The sequence below is a fragment of the Pituophis catenifer genome, unplaced genomic scaffold (genome assembly GCF_029215685.1).
Source record: "Pituophis catenifer annectens isolate HBS135680 unplaced genomic scaffold, rPitCat1.0.hap2 SCAF_10, whole genome shotgun sequence".
NCBI lineage: Eukaryota > Metazoa > Chordata > Lepidosauria > Squamata > Colubridae > Pituophis > Pituophis catenifer.
In genome coordinates, this window is record NW_027256890.1 from 27,762,436 (window position 1) to 27,780,662 (window position 18,227).

Genomic DNA, 18,227 nt, shown 5'->3' on the forward strand with positions numbered 1-18,227 from the left:
CTAACTCCAACTCCATCGTAGCCAACACTGACTTCCAGACCCAAAACCCTCCTTTTCCATTCCCCACTCCCCTGCACTCATTGGCCATCTTCCAAGTCACTCTACCCCTAATCTACTACTCCAGCTCAAAGGAATTTCCCCCCTCCCATCCCATCTCCAAGGGGATATTATCTCCAGGGAAAATAAGTAGGTGAAAAGTCAAACGTCCCTTTCCAGACGCCTCTGCTTCTCCTCATGTCAGCACTAGAGTAAATGCAGCTTGAAGTGCTGACACCCATCTTAAAAGTTGCCAAGGTTTAGAAACAATACCTTAAAGCAATCTTATTACGTGTCTGAATAAGAACAGGATGAGACATTAACAGTTCCATTTTATTTACAGCTGCAAAAAGTGAAAATGTACAGAGGAAACCCTTTTACAAAAAAAATAATAAAATAAAAATTGCTGTTTCCGAGGCCTTGATTTAAAATGAAATGAGATTTGCACCCAGGGAGAGGATGCTGAATCACAACAGTCTGTGGTTGTGCATCTTCAGAATCGACTCTGCTGGAGTTCCCTTGAGCGCGGAATTCTTTCAGCCCTGCCATGGAAGGAAGGAAATCTTGCTTCTTCACGCAGGATCTCTGGATGGCAACGTGTTTCTCTCCGGTTTCAGAAATTTTTGGTGGGGAAAACGATAAATCAATACAAAAGGGGCCAGGTTTTTCTAAAGCTAGCAACCAGGCGCTCTACCGCCGCCGCGAATGAGGTGACAGTCAGACTTTTGCTCCCGTTGAGAAGTTTGAGCAAAGACAGCCGCAGCTGCCCATCAGTGCCACAAACACAGCCATCTCCTGTCAGGTGTTTTTAGGTCTGTTGGTAATACTGATTGTAGTTCCACGTGTTCTGGTATCCATAGTTGCTGTAATTCTGCAGTAGTAATGGGGCAGGGGGAGAAAGCATTGATGTTAAGCAAAGAAACGTGGATTACGCAAAAGTTATTTTATATAGCTGCTTGTAAGGCGCCCAGAGTCGTTAGATACGTGATGGGGCAGCAAATAAAAATATATAAATCAATAAATAGAGTCTCTTCCACCGTATTCCCCAAACCAAGTTGGATTCATAATGCCAGTCACTTTGATCGGTGAATAGAGGCAGTGAGAGCCTCTATTGACCACTAATGTCCTCTATCTTTAGCAGCATTTCATTCCATCCTTTTAGCCAATTTAGCACTAGCACTTAAGACTTATATACCGCTACACACTGCTTTCCAGCCCTCTCTAAGCGGTTTACAGAGTCATCCCCTTGCCCCCAAAAATCTGGGTCTTCATTTTACCGACCTTGGAAGGATGGAAGGCTGAGTCCACCTTGAGCCGGTCAGGATCGAATTGCTGACAGTAGGCAGAATTAGCCTGCAATACTGCATTCTGACCACCGCGCCACCACGGCTCTTCCTTCTTTCCCACTTAGCAATAGCACTTAGACTTATATACCACTTTACAGCCCTCACTAAGTGGTTTAGAATCAGCCTCTTGCCCTCAACGATCGGTCCTCATTTTACCAACCTCGGAAGGATGGAAGGCCGAGGATCGAACTCTTGGCTGTGGGCAAAACTAGCCTGCAATCCTGCATTCATAACCACTGCGCCACCACGTCTCTTGCAAGTCTTACATGGTTGTAAGTCAAGGACTACCTGAAAAGTCTCTATTCACACCAACTAGAGCACCGTGTGAAAATTGTGATTATACTCATTATTCCAGCTCTGCGGTCCAATTTGATCCCTATTGATACCTATGGATTGCGCAGACCATGGGGTTGTGGGGTCACACTTAAAATAGTCAGTCCTGTTGTATACTCGGATCTGCAACCGATGCCCCGAGATCCTCTGGTACGGCAGGGCCTAACGCACCCTCCCAATATGGCGGCTGTGCTTTCTGAGAATTGTAGTCCCAAGATCGCCGGGGGGGGGAGGGGGGCAGATGCTTCACAATCTGATGCCAACTGCCTTGGGCAGCTCACCTGGTACCACGTGTTATAGTTGTAAGAGCCCGCTGTGCTGGTATCCGTCGCCATCAAGGGCGTGATGCCCGTTGTCGACATGGCTACGCTGCCACCGCCCATGGCTGCATCTTCAAGCCTCAATCGTTTGTCATCGGCTTCCTCAGCGCTGCTTGGGAATTCCAAAAAGAGCCGATGTCAGCTGGTCACCTTTGGCTCGGTTGCAACACCAGGCCATTCGTGGGGATTGCAGCTTTTTTTTTTTTTTTTTAATTTGATTTATATGCCGCCCTTCTCCGGAGACTCAGGGCGGCTTACAGTGCGTTAAGCAATAGCCTTCATACTTTTGTATATTTTATACAAAGTCAGCTTATTGCCCCCACAAACTGGGTCCTCATTTCACCTACCTTAGAAAGGATGGAAGGCTGAGTCAACCTTGAGCCTTGGAGAGATTCGAACCAGCAGAAATTGCAGGCAGCTGGCCTTAATAACCAGCTTAATAACAGAGTGCCTTAGACCCCTGTACTACCAAGTCTCTTCCTCAAGAAAATGTAGCCAGGCTCTGTGGTGGGGTCTGCCCCATAGCGGAGCCACCCCCCTCTCACCTAGGAAACCTCTGAGTCTGTTAGCCTTTTGGAAGGCTGACAGGTACTGGCTCAGGATGCTCCTGGAACCCACAATTTTGGGGGGGGGGAGTCTGCCCTGTGCCGATTGTGGAGTTGGTTTGTTTATTTATTTACGCAGTTCACAAGAAAACAAAAGTATAAAAGAATAAAAAAGGCAGAGATGGCAGCAAAGGAAAGGCATCCCCCTCATCTCAATGTTTCTCAATCTTTACAAAGTTTCTCAAACTCTACAAAGAAGATATTCAAATAACGGTTATCTTTTGAGAGCTGAATTCAACAAAATTTCATTTTAATGTACGCTGCTTAGTGTACATTTAAAGTGCCAAAATTCCATTCCATTCCTTCTTTCCTTTCCTTTCCTTTCCTTTCCTTTCCTTTCCTTTCCTTTCCTCTCCTCTCCTCTCCTCTCCTCTCCTCTCCTCTCCTCTCCTCCTCTCTGCCAAATAGTTTAATCCAGACATAATGCTAATCTATTGGTCAGGTGGAAAGCACTATGTTTTGTAGAAAAACTTTTAAAGATTTTTAAAAAGCCCGCTCAGTGTGATTTACCATCAAAATTTAAACTCTCTCCAAAATACATGTCTTAAAAAAGTATTTTCAATAAATCACCTTGAATTTTATTTTAACTGACAAGAAGCGAGGGTCCATACCTCACCACAAGCCACAGTTCGCTTGATTATGGCTGGATGGGTTTAGATAAAGAACAAATGTTTGGCATTGTGTAAAAGTGCTGGCTTAGAAACCAGGAGACGGGGAGTTCTAGTTCCACTTCAGACATGAAAGCCGGCTAGGTGACTTTGGGCCAATTGCCAGAAGATTGTGAGTTCTAGTCCCGTCTTAAGTCATGAAAGCCGACTTAGGGCCAGTCATTGACTCTCGGCCCAACACAACTCACAGGGTTGTTGTGGGGAAAACAGGAAGACGTAGAAGCATTACGTATATTGGCTGCCTTGAGTTAGTTATGAAACTAATAAGGGTAGATAGATAGAATAGAATAGAATAGAATAGAATAGAATAGAATAGAATAGAATAGAATAGAATAGAATAGAATAGAATAGATAGATAATCTATATATTTTATCTATCTTCTCTTTCATCCATCTCTCTCTACATCCATATCTATCTATCTATCTATCTATCTATCTATCTATCTATCTATCTATCTATCTATCTATTATCCATCCATCCATCCAATCTCTCTCTCATCTCTCTCTCTCATCTATATCAATCATCTATCTATCTATCTATCTATCTATCTATCTATCTATCTATCTATCTATCTATCTATCTCCAGCTGGTCCAGAATGCGGCCACGCGGGTTGTTACGGGAGTTTCCCGTTACTCCCGTGTAACACCTCTCCTGCGCGAGCTGCACTGGCTGCCAGTTGCCCTTCGGATCTGCTTCAAGGTGCTGGTTCTTACCTCTAAAGCCCTACATGGCATGGGCCCGGGGTATTTGCAGGACCACCTCCTACCGGCCTCCCACTGCCCTGTGCGGTCACATAGGGCTGCCCTCCTCCGGGTGCCATCGGCCAGACATTGTCGGCTGGTGACCCCCAGGATAAGGGCGTTCTCGGTGGCCGCACCAACCCTCTGGAATGGGTTACCCAGCTGGCTCCGGACGGCCCCCGACCTCCGCACTTTCCGCACCGACCTGAAGATATGGCTGTTTCAGCAATTTCCCTGATCTACTACGAGATTTTATTCTGTTTGGGGTTTTATATTGGCTGTTCTTAGGATTTCTTATTGTTACATGTTTTTATTCTGTGTGTCGCCCTGAGTCCTACGGGAGAAGGGTGGCATATAAATTTAATAAAATAAATAAATAAATATCTATCTATCGTCTATATCTATCAATCATCTATCATCTCCATCCATCCACAAACTGCACTATGGCTTGGTGCAATGCACAAACTGAGTCCTGGCCAGGCAATCTCTGTTTGTTCCCTCCAAAATGCAAACGCAACTAGAGAGGGAAAGAAGGATTGAGCGGCAGGAAGGGAAGTATTCTTACCCATTTTCCAGAAGCCTCTTCCTCATCATCTGCTGGTTCAGGAGTTTCTGATGCTCTTCGTAGCACATCAGCAAGCTGGGAGGACAGAAGGGAGGGGGTGAACTTCGGTCCTTTGATCTGGGTCGTCAGAGGCTGAAGAGAACGTGCTTAGTGCTTCCTCTCTTCTCCCCATCCTTACCTGTTTATGCTCGACCCAAAATCTTCCAGAAACTCCACCCTGCGCTGGGAGAAAATGATCTTGGTCTCTAGGGGCAGCCCGCTAGTCAAGGCTCTGTCGAAACTGCTCATGGTGTTGCCTTCGTTCTGCCGGACATCGGCGCTGAATTCCATCTCCAAGAGGTTCGCATAGAGCTTGGCGTTGTCCTGCACCCAAAGCAAATCCGGCCGTGGCATTTTGGGGAGGAAAAGAGGAAGAGAAAATTCAGAAGAGCAAAGGGCAGATCCAAATAATCATCCAAATCAGGATTTCTGAACCCCAGCAACTGGGAGATGGGTAGACTACAGCTCACAGAATCCCCCAGCCAGCATGCTTTAAGATGGGAGAACGTCAACTCCCAGAATCCCCCAGCCAGCATGCTTTAAGATGGGTGGACTTCAACTCCCAGAATCCCCCAGGCAGCATCCTTTAAGACGGGTGGATTTCAACTCCCAGACTTCCCCAGCCAGCAGGCTTTAAGAGGGGTGGACTTCAACTCCCAGAATTCCCCAGCCAGCATGCTTTAAGATGGGAGAACGTCAACTCCCAGAATCCCCCAGCCAGCATGCTTTAAGAGGGGTGGCCTTCTCCAGCCCATGGTGGTTGGAGAATTCTGGGAGTTGAAGTCCACCCATCTTAAAGTTGCAGAGATTGAGAAAAAGGGCCCTAATTGTTTGTATGTTTTATAAATTAATGTTGAATCCTCAGACCAAGGCGGTTGTCTTAAGTGAGTCAGGTTTTGGCCATCGTCACAGCAAAACGTTACTCAGCTCTCTCCCCAAAAATACAGATCTATGTATGAAGCCCCAACAGCAGGAAAATCCTGTCCTCCACCCTGCTTCCTTTTGGCAACTCACACAACTACACCTAGTCCTTGAGTTAACTATCACAATTGGAGCCCAAACTTTCGGTTGCTAAGCGAGACAGTTGTGAAGTGAGTTTTGCCTCATTTCCCATCCTTTCTTGCCGCAGATATTAAGTGAATCACTGCGGTTCTTCAGTTAGTAACACAGTTGTTAAGCGAATCTGGCTTTCCCCCATGGACTTTGCTTGTCAGGAGGTCGCAAAAGGGGATCCTGTGACCCTGTGACCCTGCAACCGTCATAAATATCAGTCAGTTGCCAAGCGTCTCAATCATGTGACCATGGGGGATGCTGCAACGGTCACAACTGTGAAAAACGGTCCTAGGTCTGTTCTGAACAGTCTTTGAACTTTGAACAGTCACTAAATGAACTATTGTAAGTCCAGGACTACCTGTATATATATATATATATATATATTTACTTTAGACTCTTTCTTTCAACCAAAAGAAAGTCAAGGAAGCTAATGAGGAAAAACAAAAATACAACAGTCAACAATCTAGTTAAGAAAAACCCCGCCTAAAATTATAATAAATAACGGACCGCAGTGGTGAAATTTTACTACCGGTTCTGTAGGTGTGGCTTGCTGGGCATGACAGGGGAAGGATACTGCAAAATCCCCATTCCCTCCCCGCTCCTGGGGGAAGGATACTGCAAAATCCCCATTCCCTCCCCGCTCCTGGGGGAAGGATACTGCAAAATCCCCATTCCCTCCCGGCTCCTGGGGGAAGGATACTGCAAAATCCCCATTCCCTCCCCACTCCTGGGGAAAGGATACTGCAAAATCCCCATTCCCTCCCCACTCCTGGGGGAAGGATACTGCAAAATCTCCATCCCCTCCTCATTCCTGGGGAAAGGATATTGCAAAATACCCATTCCCACCCCACTCTGGGGCCAGCCAGAGGTGGCATTTGCCAGTTCTCCAAACTGCTCAAAATTTCCGCTACCGGTTCTCCAGAACCTGTCAGAACCTGCTGGATTTCACCCCTGGATAGCTGAGCTGAAAAGGTCATAAATATGAACCAGTTGCCAAGTGCCTGAATTTGGATCACCTGACCCTGAGGGTCATGCTGCAACGGTCGTTAAGTGTGAAAAACAACGTAAGTCACTTTTTTTCAGTGCCGTTGTAATTTTGGAACAGTCACTAAACAAATAGACGTAACTCGAGGACTGCCTGCACAGAACCCTAAAACGGGCTTGGGGTTTTGTTTTTTTTTACCGGGTCCTTCTCCAAGGCTTCGAGGAGAATCTTCCGTGCCTTGGCCAGGTTCTTCTGCACTTTGAGGACTTGTCGAGCCAGCTTGACGGAGTAGAAGGAGGAGATGGGCATCCCCTCGTTGTCCCGTATGGCTTCCATCAGAAGGGCCTCCGCCATGTCCATGTTCCCCAGCCGACGTTCCAGGCTCACCCGCCGCAAACGCACCATGACGAGGCCGGGCACATAGTCCTCGAAGGTCTTCAAGATACGCCGAGCTTCCTCCACCTCTCCTGCGGGAACACATGGAAGGACATCTTCAGGACAGCCAGTCCTCTGCTAACGAACACAACTGAGCTCAATACTTCTGTCGCTAAGCGAGGCATTTGTTCGGTGAGTTTTGCCTCCCATTTTATGACCTCCCTTGCCACAGCTGTTAAGTGAGTCACTGCGGTTGTTAGGTTAGTCACTGTTCTGCCCCAGTTATGGACCCCAAAGAACGCAGCACACACAAACTCTCTACAAAGCTTATTTTACTCAAATAACTCAGTCTTTATCAACCAAAGGCTGTTAATAAACTGTCTTAACAGCCTACCAGAATTCTAAGATAAGGTAATCAGTCTTACTAGAGTTGGCAGAAAGCCAATTTTCAGACGCGAAGGAGAGTGAACTAAAGTTGTTCCCTACAGCTTGCTGCAAGCGGCGTTCCTCCTTAAATAGGCTAAGGGAGTGGCCAATTAGCCCCAAGCCTTACTCTCGAGGAGACCTCCTCCTGAGGAGCCACTCCTGCCTTTTGGCAGCTCTGCGCGCCCGTGCATCGAGAAGAGGCTCCCCCTCTTTGTCCTCTTCACTTAAAGGAGCTTCTGGAGGTTCTGAAGGCCCTGGCTGAATCCCCGCCTCTGGCACCACATCTTCTCCAGCCTCCTCACTGTCCGACTCGAGCGCCAGCTGCACAGGCTGCTGGCGCAGCACCACACCAGCCTCCTCCCTGTCGGAATCAGCTACAATCTGCACAGGCCGCTGACGGACCACAATACCCCAGCCACAGACCCCCTCAAACACAACCCTGATGCGGCCTTCAGTGAAATCGAGTTCCATACCCCTGCTGTAGAAACATCATTAGTTCAGGGCCTCAGATTATTAACTCAGATGTTATCTAGTTCAGGGGTCTCCAACCCCTGGGCCATGGCCCACTACCGTGTTTCCCCGAAAATAAGACCCGGTCTTATATTTTTTTGAACCCTGAAATAAGCGCTTGGCCTTATTGCCATGCGCTCAAAAGCCTGATTGGGTTTATTATCAGGGGATGTCTTATTTGGGGGGGGGGGAAACAGGGTACCAGGTTGTGGCCTCTTCAAAACCGGTCTGCGCGAGCACGAAGATCCACTCGCACGAGCGGTGAGTCCTGGCATTCGCATGCAAGGCTTCACTCGCGTGAGCAGAGGACACTTAAGCGGAGGGCGCTCGTGAGCTCGCCCATGAAGCTCCATTCGCACGAGTGGAGCTTCATGCGCCAGCACAAGTGCCCACCGCTTGCGCCAGTGCAGCTTCGCCCGTGAGCACCCACTGCTCACCCGCAATGCTCCATTTGCCGCTGCTCGACCAATGGAGCTGGGAGCACATGCGTGTGTCTGTCCCTCTCTCTCTCTCTCACATACACACACCGCACCGGGCTGTGAAAGTATAAAGGTTGGGGACTTCTGATCTAGTTAGTATGTTAAGAGGTTTTGAGATTAAACCAAGGTTGCTAAGTGAATCCACCGACTTTGCTTGTTCCTTACCTTGTTTCTCCTCAAAGGCTGCCCACAAGAGATGAATGTTGGGTTTACGAGGCAGATGGTAACAGCACGCCCGCTGGAAAACGCTCCTGGCTCCAGCTATGCTGTGGTTCTCCAGGTACCTGACATACTAAATTAAGGAAAGGAGGAGGGAGAACAGGGGGAAACATCAGAAAAAGTGGTTTTAGAGTTGCAGAGAGAAAGATGGATGCTTCATAGGACAACATTCACTCAACCTGGCCCTAGAGCAGTGTTTCTCAAGCTTTTTTTTTTTTTTATTTGATTTATATGCCGCCCTTCTCCGGAGACTCAGGGCGGCTTACAATGTGCTCAGCAATAGCCTTCATTCTTTTGTATATTTATACAAAGTCAGCTTATTGCCCCCACAAACTGGGTCCTCAATTTACCTACCTTAGAAAGGATGGAAGGCTGAGTCGACCTTGAGCCTTGGCGAGATTCGAACCTGCAGTAATTGCAGGCAGCTGGTCTTAATAACCAGCTTAATAACAGGGTGCCTTAGACCACTGTACTACCAAGGCTTGAAGATACGTGGACTTCAACTCCCAGAATTCCCCAGCCAGGCATGGTGGCTGGGGAATTCTGGAAGTTGAAGTCCACAAGTCTTAAAGTTGCCAAGTTTGGAGACCCCTTGTTCTGACCCAGCTTCCCAAAGATGACAAACCCTCAGAAGTTAAATCAATGATTCTTTTATTAGAAGCGCCAGCAGCCCCGGCAAAAAGTTTCTCTCTCACTGCAGACTAACAAATCCGTCCGGCAGGGAGAGGAATAATTGTCTGCCGCATCTATTCATCTCCACCCCCTGCCTTTTATCCCCAGAGCTAGGGTGGGGCTTCACTAGCAACGGTGGCTCTTCCACCCAAGGACCGGCCCAGATTTCCACTGCTCTCCTCTCCTCTGCCTTCTGCGTGCCAGGCACTGGACCCAGCTGTTCCTCCTCTTCCTCATCAGCCACCTCCAGACCTGGGGGCTGTTGACTCTCCATCTGAGGGCTGACGGCCAGCCGAGGCTCCGCCTCTATCTCTTTCTCTGCCAGCTCCATTCCCTCTTCCCCCTTGGAGCTCCCGGGTTGCCCTGATGCTGACCCTGACTCCCACACCACCGCCTCCTTCTCCTCCTCTGATTCGGTTGTGGGAGTGGCCACAACACCCATGTGCTATAAATTGGCCATCCTGGCTGGGGAATGCTGGAAGTTGAAGTCCACGTATCTTTAACTAGCCAAGGTTGGGAAACATTGCTCCAGAGTCTCTTCTGTTCTAAGAAAAACAAATGCCTCTCCTTCAGGGGGTCTCAGAATGATCTGCTTGCCACACACCCACCCCAAACTATTCATTCTGAATGGCTCCTAGTACTGTCCCTCAGCTCCAATTCAAACATGCTCATCCCAACAACATGACACTTGCAGGTTTGAAAAAGGAAAGGAAAGGAAAGGAAAGGAAAGGAAAGGAAAGGAAAGGAAAGGAAAGGAAAGGAAAGGAAAGGAAAGGAAAGGAAAGGAAAGGAAAGGAAAGGAAAGGAAAGGAGGAAAGGAAAGGAGGAAAGGAAAGGAAAGGAATAGACAGAGTTGGAAGGGACCTTGGAGGTCTTCTAGTCCAACCCCCTGCTTAGGCAGGAAACTCTACACCACTTTAGACCAATGGTTATCCAACATCTTCTTTAAAAACTTCCAGTGTTGGAGCATTCACAACTTCTGCAGGCAAGTTGTTCCACTGATTGATTGTTCTCACTGTCAGGAAATTTCTCCTTAGTTCTAAGTTGCTTCTCTCCTTGATTAGTTTCCATCTGTTGCTTCTTGTCCTGGAGAATAGCTTGACTCCCTCTTCTTTGGGGCAGCCCCTGAGATATTGGAAGACTGCTATCATGTCTCCCCTATTCCTTCTTTTCATCAAACTAGACATACCCAGTTCCTGCAACCGTTCTTCGTATGTTTTAGCCTCCAGTCCCCTAATCCTCTTTGTTGCTCTTCTCTGCACTCTTTCTAGAGTCTCGGTTTAGCTGCAGGCTCAGTGGTTGTCAAAGGGGCCACGAAGAAGAACTGTTCCCTTGAAGTCCCCTCATGACTTGCCTCTTGTGGCTGCTCTGACACCGGAGGTTTTTAAACAGTTTGGACAACCATTTCTCTGAAATGGAATCAGGTTGGATTGGAAGACCTCCAGAGTTCCTTCCAACTCTGTCATGCACCGAGCAGGTAGAGCAGACAGAGGGACCCCCTTAGCGTAACTGACCTTAATCCAGAACTCCTCGTAGAGGGCGCAAGCGATGACGCAGCGCTCAAACAGCACGATGGTGCGCTCGTGCATACCGCTGGCGATCTCGAAGTCCAGGTAGTCCCGCCAGTTCCGCAGCTGCGCTCGCTCCAGTGGCTTCACGTGGAAGTAGGGTCTCTTGATCTAGGGGAAAGCGGGACAGGGCCACGATTATCACAGAGAAGCCCAGACAAGCCAGCACAACTAAAAGAATTAAGATACAGGGAGTCCTCGACTTACGACCAGGATTGAGCCCAACATTTCCATTCTTAAACAAGATTATTGATTGAGTTTTGCTCCATTTTATGAGATAGTTCTTGCCAAAGTTCTTAAGGGAACCACTGCAGGTGTTAAGTTAGTTAACAGGGTTGTTAAGTGAATCTGGCTTCCCCATTGACTTTGCTTGCTAGAAGGTCGCAAAAGGGGATCACGTGACTCTGGAACTGTCATAAATACGAGTCAGTTGCCAAGCGTCTGAATTTTGATCACGTGACCATGGGGATGCTACAATGGTTTTAAGTGGTTTTAAGTCTCTTTTTTCAATGCCATTGTGTTCTGCCCCAGCTACGGACCCCAAAGAACGCAGCACACACAAAGTCCATACAAACCTTAGTCTATTAATTAAGGGCTACTAATGAGCTTTCTTAGTAGTTGTTCGAACACAAGTACGGTTTAAATCAGTCTTTTCTGAACAAGGGCTGTTCATTTAACTTCATTAACAGCCAACAAGTATCCAAAGAATAACAACTCAATTCTGAGGCACAGTCTTTCAGATAACCGTAATCTTACTGTGGTTGGCAGAATGCCCAGAAGCAATTTGCAGGAAAACTGACAAGAGATAAACAAAGAGCCAAATCAAACGTTTTCTGGAATCAAGACGCGAAGGAATATGAATGAAATTGTTTCCTGCAAATTGCTTCAGTTGGCGTTCCTCCTTAAATAGGCTAGGGGAGTGGCCAATTAGCCCCAAGCCTTACTCTCGAGGAGACCTCCTCCTGAGGAGCCACTCCTGCCTTTTGGCAGCTCTGCGCGCTCGTGCATCGAGAAGAGGCTCCTCCTCTTCACTTATGGGAGCTTCTGGAGATTCTGAAGGCCCTGGCTGAGTCCCCACCTGTGGCACCACATCTTCTCCAGCCTCCTCATTGTCCGACTCGAGCGCCAGCTGCACAGGCTGCTGGCACAGCGCCACATCAGCCTCCTCGCTGTCGGAATCAGCTACTAACTGCACAGGCCGCTGACGGGCCACAACACATTGTAATGTCGAACTGTCATTAAACAAATGTTTACAATTGAAGCATTCTTACATACATCTGATTAAAGTTCAGGCACTTGGCAACCAGCAGGTGTTCACCATGCTTGCAGTGGGCTGAAATCACGTGATCGCCATTTGAGACCTTCCCAACCAGTTTCTTACAAGCAAAGTCAATAGGGGAAGCCGGATTCGCTTTAGGACTGTTGGGATTCACTTAACAACTGCAGCAAAGAGACGGCCGTGAAATCAGGCAGGGCTCACTGAATTTAGCCTTGCTTAGCGATAGAAATTCTGTTCCCAATTATGTTTGTAGGTCGACGACTATCAAACTATTGAACACTGTCAAACTATTCACTAAGTCTGCACTACTATTAATCTTCTCATCGTTCCCACCACCCATCTCCTCCCACTGTTCTGCCCCAGCTTCGGATTCCCAAAGAATGTGACACACACCAAGCTTCGCAAACACTGTTTAATTCCAAACAAACCCCTTTCAAGAATGCAGGCTTCCCGTGCAAAGGGTCCTTATCAAAGTTATTAAGAACGAAGTCCGACAAAGGTTGGCAACCAGCCCAGAAAACCAGATATAAGAAGTCGCTCGCTCTCCAATATGCTCTGTAGTAATGAGACGTTGTTTCTAGCAAGAAAGCACTAGCTGCGTGTGATTTAAATAGGCTAAGGGAGTGGCCAATTATCCTCAAGCCCTACTCTCAAGTAGACCTCCTCCTCCTGAGTAGCCACTCCTGCCTTTTGGCAGCCCTGTGTGTCCGAGCATTGAGGAGAGGCTCCGCTCTCTCCACTGGAAGGAGCCTCTGGAGGTTCTGAAGTCCCTGGCTGAGTCTCTGCCTCTGGCATCACATCCTCTTCAGCCTCCTCGCTGTCCAACACGAGCGCTGGCTGCACAGGCTGCTAGCGCGACACCACACCAGCCTCCTCGTCGTCAGGATCAGCCATGATCCGCGCAGGCCGCTGGCAGGCCACAACGCCCACTTATGACTGTATGACTGTAACTTTGTTGCTTGTATCCTTACCATTTATATTGATATTGTTTCCTGATTGCTTATTTGTACCCTATGACTATCATTAAGTGTTGTACTTTATGATTCTTGACGAACATATCTTTTCTTTTATGTACACTGAGAGCGTATGCACCAAGACAAATTCCTTGTGTGTCCAATCACACTTGGCCAATAAAAATTCCATTCCATTCCATTCCATTCCATTCCATTCCATATTTTCTATTCTATTCTATTCTATTCTATTCTATTCTATTCTATTCTATTCTATTCTATTCTATTCTATTCTATTCTCTGTAGAGATAAAATCGAGACGGGTAAGAGCACAAGGTAAACTGTCAGACCTGCCCCAGCTAGGCTCCTCGGGAAGAAAGATCATCGACTCCATTTGGATGAAGCGATAGGTTCTTTTACTAAGGATTACTGGTTGCAGCAAAAGCAAGGCTGGATCTGAGTATTCCCGCCCAAAAGTTACAAGGTTTACACTTTCTGGAGCCCTCACCCTTTGACCAGATCGTCAGTGTCCAATGGCTGTGTGATGTTTTGGGAACCACTTTGATGTGAAATGCGTCTCGGAGAGATTTGATATTCTTTCCCAGGCCGGGTGTCCTTGGGTAGCTAGATTATTCCGGTTTGACACCCCTGGTTCCCCTCTGTGCGTTTCCCTCCCCCACTTGCATCCTTCTCTTTTCCTCCTGCACAATTTCCCCAAATTCTTTGGCCCCCTTCGTACATACCCCATCTTCAAAATTCCAGCGCTTGCTGACTTCGTTTTCGTTCTGAGCGAAGATCTGCTGGCGGATCGAAATGGATTGCTCCAGGATTTTCTCCGGGTCCAGTGACGCCTGAAACGCAAGAAGAGCTGAAATAAGAGATATCGAAAGAACCCTCATGAAAAGAAGCGGGGAACCGGAATAGGATCTAAGCAACATCCCATTGACGATTCTCTTTTATTGCATATTTCCTTTTTACTTATTTAGATCCCGCCTTTACAGGCAAGTCCTCGACTTACAACAGTTCATTTAGTGACGCTTTGATGTCACAACGGCACTAAAAAGTGACTTACGACCTTTTTTTCACACTTACGGCCATCACAGCATCTCCATGGTCACCTGATCAAAATTCAGACGCTTGGCAACTGGTTCCTATTTATAATGGTTGCAGTGTCCTTGGTGTGTGTGTGTGTGTGTGTGTGTGTGTGTGTGTGTGTGTGATACAATCCCATTTTGCGACAAGCAAAGTCAACGAGGAAGCCGGATTCACTTAACAACCATGTTAATAACTTAACAAAGCCACTTAACATCTGTGCCAAGGAAAGTCATAAAATGGGGCAAAATTCACTTAACAAATGTCTTGCTTAGCGACAAAAATTTTGGGTTCAGTTGTGGTCGTAAATCAAAAACTACCTGTACTATTTTTTTTATAAACTCAAGGCAGCGAACATGTCTAATATTCCTCCCTCCTTCTATTTCCCCCATCCTGTGTGCTGGGTTGAGAGGCACTAGCTCAAGGTCACCCACCCAGCTTTCATGTCTGAATTCTAGAACTCTCTGTCTCCGTCACCCCACTGGCCTTGTATCTAAAGCAGGATTAGAACTCACTATCTTCTGGTGATTGGCCCAAAATCACCGTTAGCTTTCATGGCTAAGGCAGTACTATAACTCTCCACCTCCTGGTTATTGGCCCAGTCACCCACCCAGCTTTCATATCTTAGTTGGGACTAGAACTCTCCGTCTCCTGGTCATTTTCCAAAGGTTCCCCAGCTGGCTTTCATAGCTAAGGTGGGACTAGAACTCCCAGTCTCCTGGTGATTGGTCCAAAATCACCCCACTGGCCTTGTATCTAAAGTGGGACTAGAATTCACCGTCTTCTGGTAATTGGCCCAAAATCAATGTTGGCTTTCATGGCTAAGGCAGTACTAGAACTCTCCACCTCCTGGTGATTCAGCCAAAATCACCCAGCCAACTTTCAGGCTAAAACAAAATTAGAACTCTCTGTTTCCCAGTTTCTAGCCTTAACCACTAGACCAAATTTCATTTTAGCACTTAACTCTGAATTCTTTTTTAACTTTTAATCCATACGATCTGGCCAAGAAACCTTACTAGCAGCATTCAAGGAACATGCTAGTCCCAAAGGTAAAGGTAAAGGTTCCCTTCGCACATACGTGCTAGTCGTTCCTGACTCTAGGGGGCGCTGCTCATCTCCGTTTCAAAGCCGAAGAGCCAGCGCTGTCTGTGGTCATGTGTCCGGCACGACTCAATGCCAAAGGCGCACGGAACGCTGTTACCTTCCCACCAAAGGTGGTCCCTATTTTTCTATTTGCATTTTTTACGTGCTTTCGAACTGCTAGGTTGGCAGAAGCTGGGACAAGTCACGGGAGCTTTACCCCGTTACGCGGCACTAGGGATTCGAACCGCTGAACTGCTGACCTTACGATCGACAAGCTCAGCATCTTAGCCACTGAGCCACCATGTTCGTTAATCCCAAAGGCACGAGCCCAGTTCAGACTTTTTTTCATTGCCGTTTTAACTTCAAACAATTGCTAAATGAAAGGTTGTTTAATCAAGGATGACATGAACAGAAAGAGGTGAAATGCATAAATATGAGCCAGTTGCCAAGTATCTGAATTTTGATCATGTGACCATGGGGATACTGCAATGGTCATAACTGTGAAAAACGGTTATAAGTCACTTTTTTTCAATGCCATTGTAACATCTGTCACTGAGTGAAGGTTGCTGGATTTGGATATGTCTAGCCTAGAGAAAAGAAGGACTAGAGGGGATATGACAGCAGTATTACAGTATTTGAGGAGCTGCCACAGAGAGGAGGGGGTCAAATTATTCTCCAAAGCACCAGAAGGCAGGAGAAGAAAAAATGGATGGAAATTAATCAAAGAGAGAAGCAACCTGGGATTGGAATTGCAGTGAGGACAGTTAACCAGTGGAACTGCTTGCCACCAGAAATTGTGGGTGCTCCATCACTGGAGGCTATTTTTTATCAGGTTTGCCTGATTCGCCAGTTGCGTCCCTTTCTGGATCGGGACTCGTTATGTACGGTCACTCATGCCCTCGTCACTTCCCGCCTGGACTACTGCAATGCTCTCTACATGGGGCTCCCCTCGAGGAGCACCCGGAGTCTCCAGCTGGTCCAGAATGCGGCCGCGCGGGTGGTCCCATGTGACTCCCCTCCTGCGCGAACTGCACTGGCTCCCGGTGGTCTTCCGGGTGCGCTTCAAGGTTTTGGTTACCACCTTTAGAGCGCTCCATGGCTTAGGACCGGGGTAACTACGAGACTGCCTTCTGCCACCAGTAGCCTCTCACCGACCAGTACGCTCCCATAGAGAGGGGCTCCTCAGGGTGCCGTCGGTCAAACAATGTCAACTGGCGGCCCCCAGGGGGAGAGCCTTCTCTGTGGGGGCACCTGCCATCTGGAACGAGCTCCCCCCGGAGATACGGAGGATCCCGAATTTGCGCACTTTCCGCCGTGCCCTCAAAACATTTTTATTCCAGCAGCCTGGCCTGGCCTAACTTCCCTTTTAAATTGCTTTTTAAATTTGTCTTATAAATTGGGGTGTTTTAAATTTGTTTTGGGCCAAAGTATTTAATGTATTTTAAATGGTTTTTTTAATGTTTGTACTATGTGTATTTTATCTTTTGGCTGTTCACTGCCCTGAGTCCTTTGAGAGTAGGGCGGTATATAAATTTAATAAATAATAATAATAATAAAAAGAAGAGACCGGACAGCCACCTGTCTGAAATGGTACAGGGTCTCCTGCTTGAGTAGGGGGCTGGACTAGATGACCTCTAAGGTCCCTTGCAGCTCTCTTCTGATTGATTGATTGACTTGACTACCTGTATTCTGATGGCTTTGTGATTTCTGCTACAGCCCACTCCACTACCTCTAGGTATGGGTTAGTTCAGGGAGGACAAACAGGGAAGACCCCATCCTAAATTGGGATACTGGAAAGAGACGACACGAAGGGACCCAAGCGAAGACATGGACTCACCAACGCCTGACTCCCTTCTGCGGCCTCCTGCTTGCTTTCCGCCTTGGGGGGCAGTTCTTCCCCAGGTGGTGCTTCCTCCTCGGTTTCCCCCTCCGTCGTCTTGGGGGTCGCATCGGAGGCCAACTTGGACTGCATCCACAGCAGCTCTTCCATGGAGAGAATGTCCACAGGGGGATGGCTGGACAGGTGTTCCTTGAAGCTGCGTTGAGAAGAAAGGAGGGCTTTACAGAAAGAGGCTGCAGGGAGTCCTCGACTTACAACAGTTCATTTAGCGACAAAGTTACAACGCCACTGAAAACAAGCGAGGACCGTTTTTCACACTTGTGACCGTTGCAGCATCCCCGTGGCCAAATGTCTATGCAGATTCTCAGTCATCCAGGTGCTTTTCCAAGAGGCATGGCTAGTGGTCATGTGACTGGGTGGGCGTGGCCAATTTAACAGTCCATTTTTTTAAGCGAATTAAGCGAATCACATGGCCATTAAGCAAATCTTAGCTTCCCCCTTTGATTTTCTGTTAGAAGCTGGCTGGGAAGGATACAAATGCTGGTCATGTGACTGCTGGTATATCTACAATGATTGATGATCAGGCTGGGCGTGAAGAAGGGGTCAAACGCGTCATCGGACTCGAGTCTCTTTGCACTCAAAAGAGATCTAAATCCGAACCTCCTTGAACTGCATTGACTCTTGTCTACTGCCAATTGGCTGTGACTCTTGTTGAGAGCAACAGCAATAGCACTTAGACTTATATACTGCTTTATAATGCTTTTACAGCCCTCTCTAAGTGGTTTACAGAGTCAGCCTCTTGTACCCCAGCAATCTGGGTCCTCATTTAACCGACCTCGGAAGGACAGAAGGCTGAGTCAACCTTGAGTTGGTCAGGATTGAACTGCTGGCAGCCGGCTGAATTAGCCTGCAATACTGCATTCTCACCACTATGCCACCACGAACGGACGTAAGGAAGGAAGGAAGGAAGGAAGGAAGGAAGGAAGGAAGGAAGGAAGGAAGGAAGGAAGGTAGTAATAGCACTTAGATTTATATACTGCTTC

The 18,227-nt window shown here is 47.5% G+C and overlaps 1 protein-coding gene across 2 annotated transcripts in view; it reads right to left on the reverse strand.

Moving 5' to 3' along the window:
• Positions 1-351: 351 nt before the first annotated feature.
• The window catches only part of LOC139322485 (pre-mRNA-processing factor 39-like), a 30,846-nt gene continuing 12,970 nt past the window's right edge, over positions 352-18,227 (reverse strand). Inside the window, exons 6-14 of one of the 2 annotated variants that reach the window (XM_070951614.1) lie at positions 17,182-17,380; positions 13,913-14,020; positions 10,887-11,051; positions 8,647-8,773; positions 6,890-7,158; positions 4,793-4,977; positions 4,615-4,689; positions 1,997-2,144; positions 352-907 (exon numbers count right to left, since the gene is read on the reverse strand). In XM_070951614.1, the coding sequence (XP_070807715.1) occupies positions 845-907; positions 1,997-2,144; positions 4,615-4,689; positions 4,793-4,977; positions 6,890-7,158; positions 8,647-8,773; positions 10,887-11,051; positions 13,913-14,020; positions 17,182-17,380 (1,339 nt within the window). In that variant the 3' untranslated portion in view covers positions 352-844. Of the gene's footprint in view, positions 908-1,996; positions 2,148-4,614; positions 4,690-4,792; positions 4,978-6,889; positions 7,159-8,646; positions 8,774-10,886; positions 11,052-13,912; positions 14,021-17,181; positions 17,381-18,227 lie in introns of both variants that reach the window. The other variant, XM_070951613.1, reaches the window with a different exon arrangement.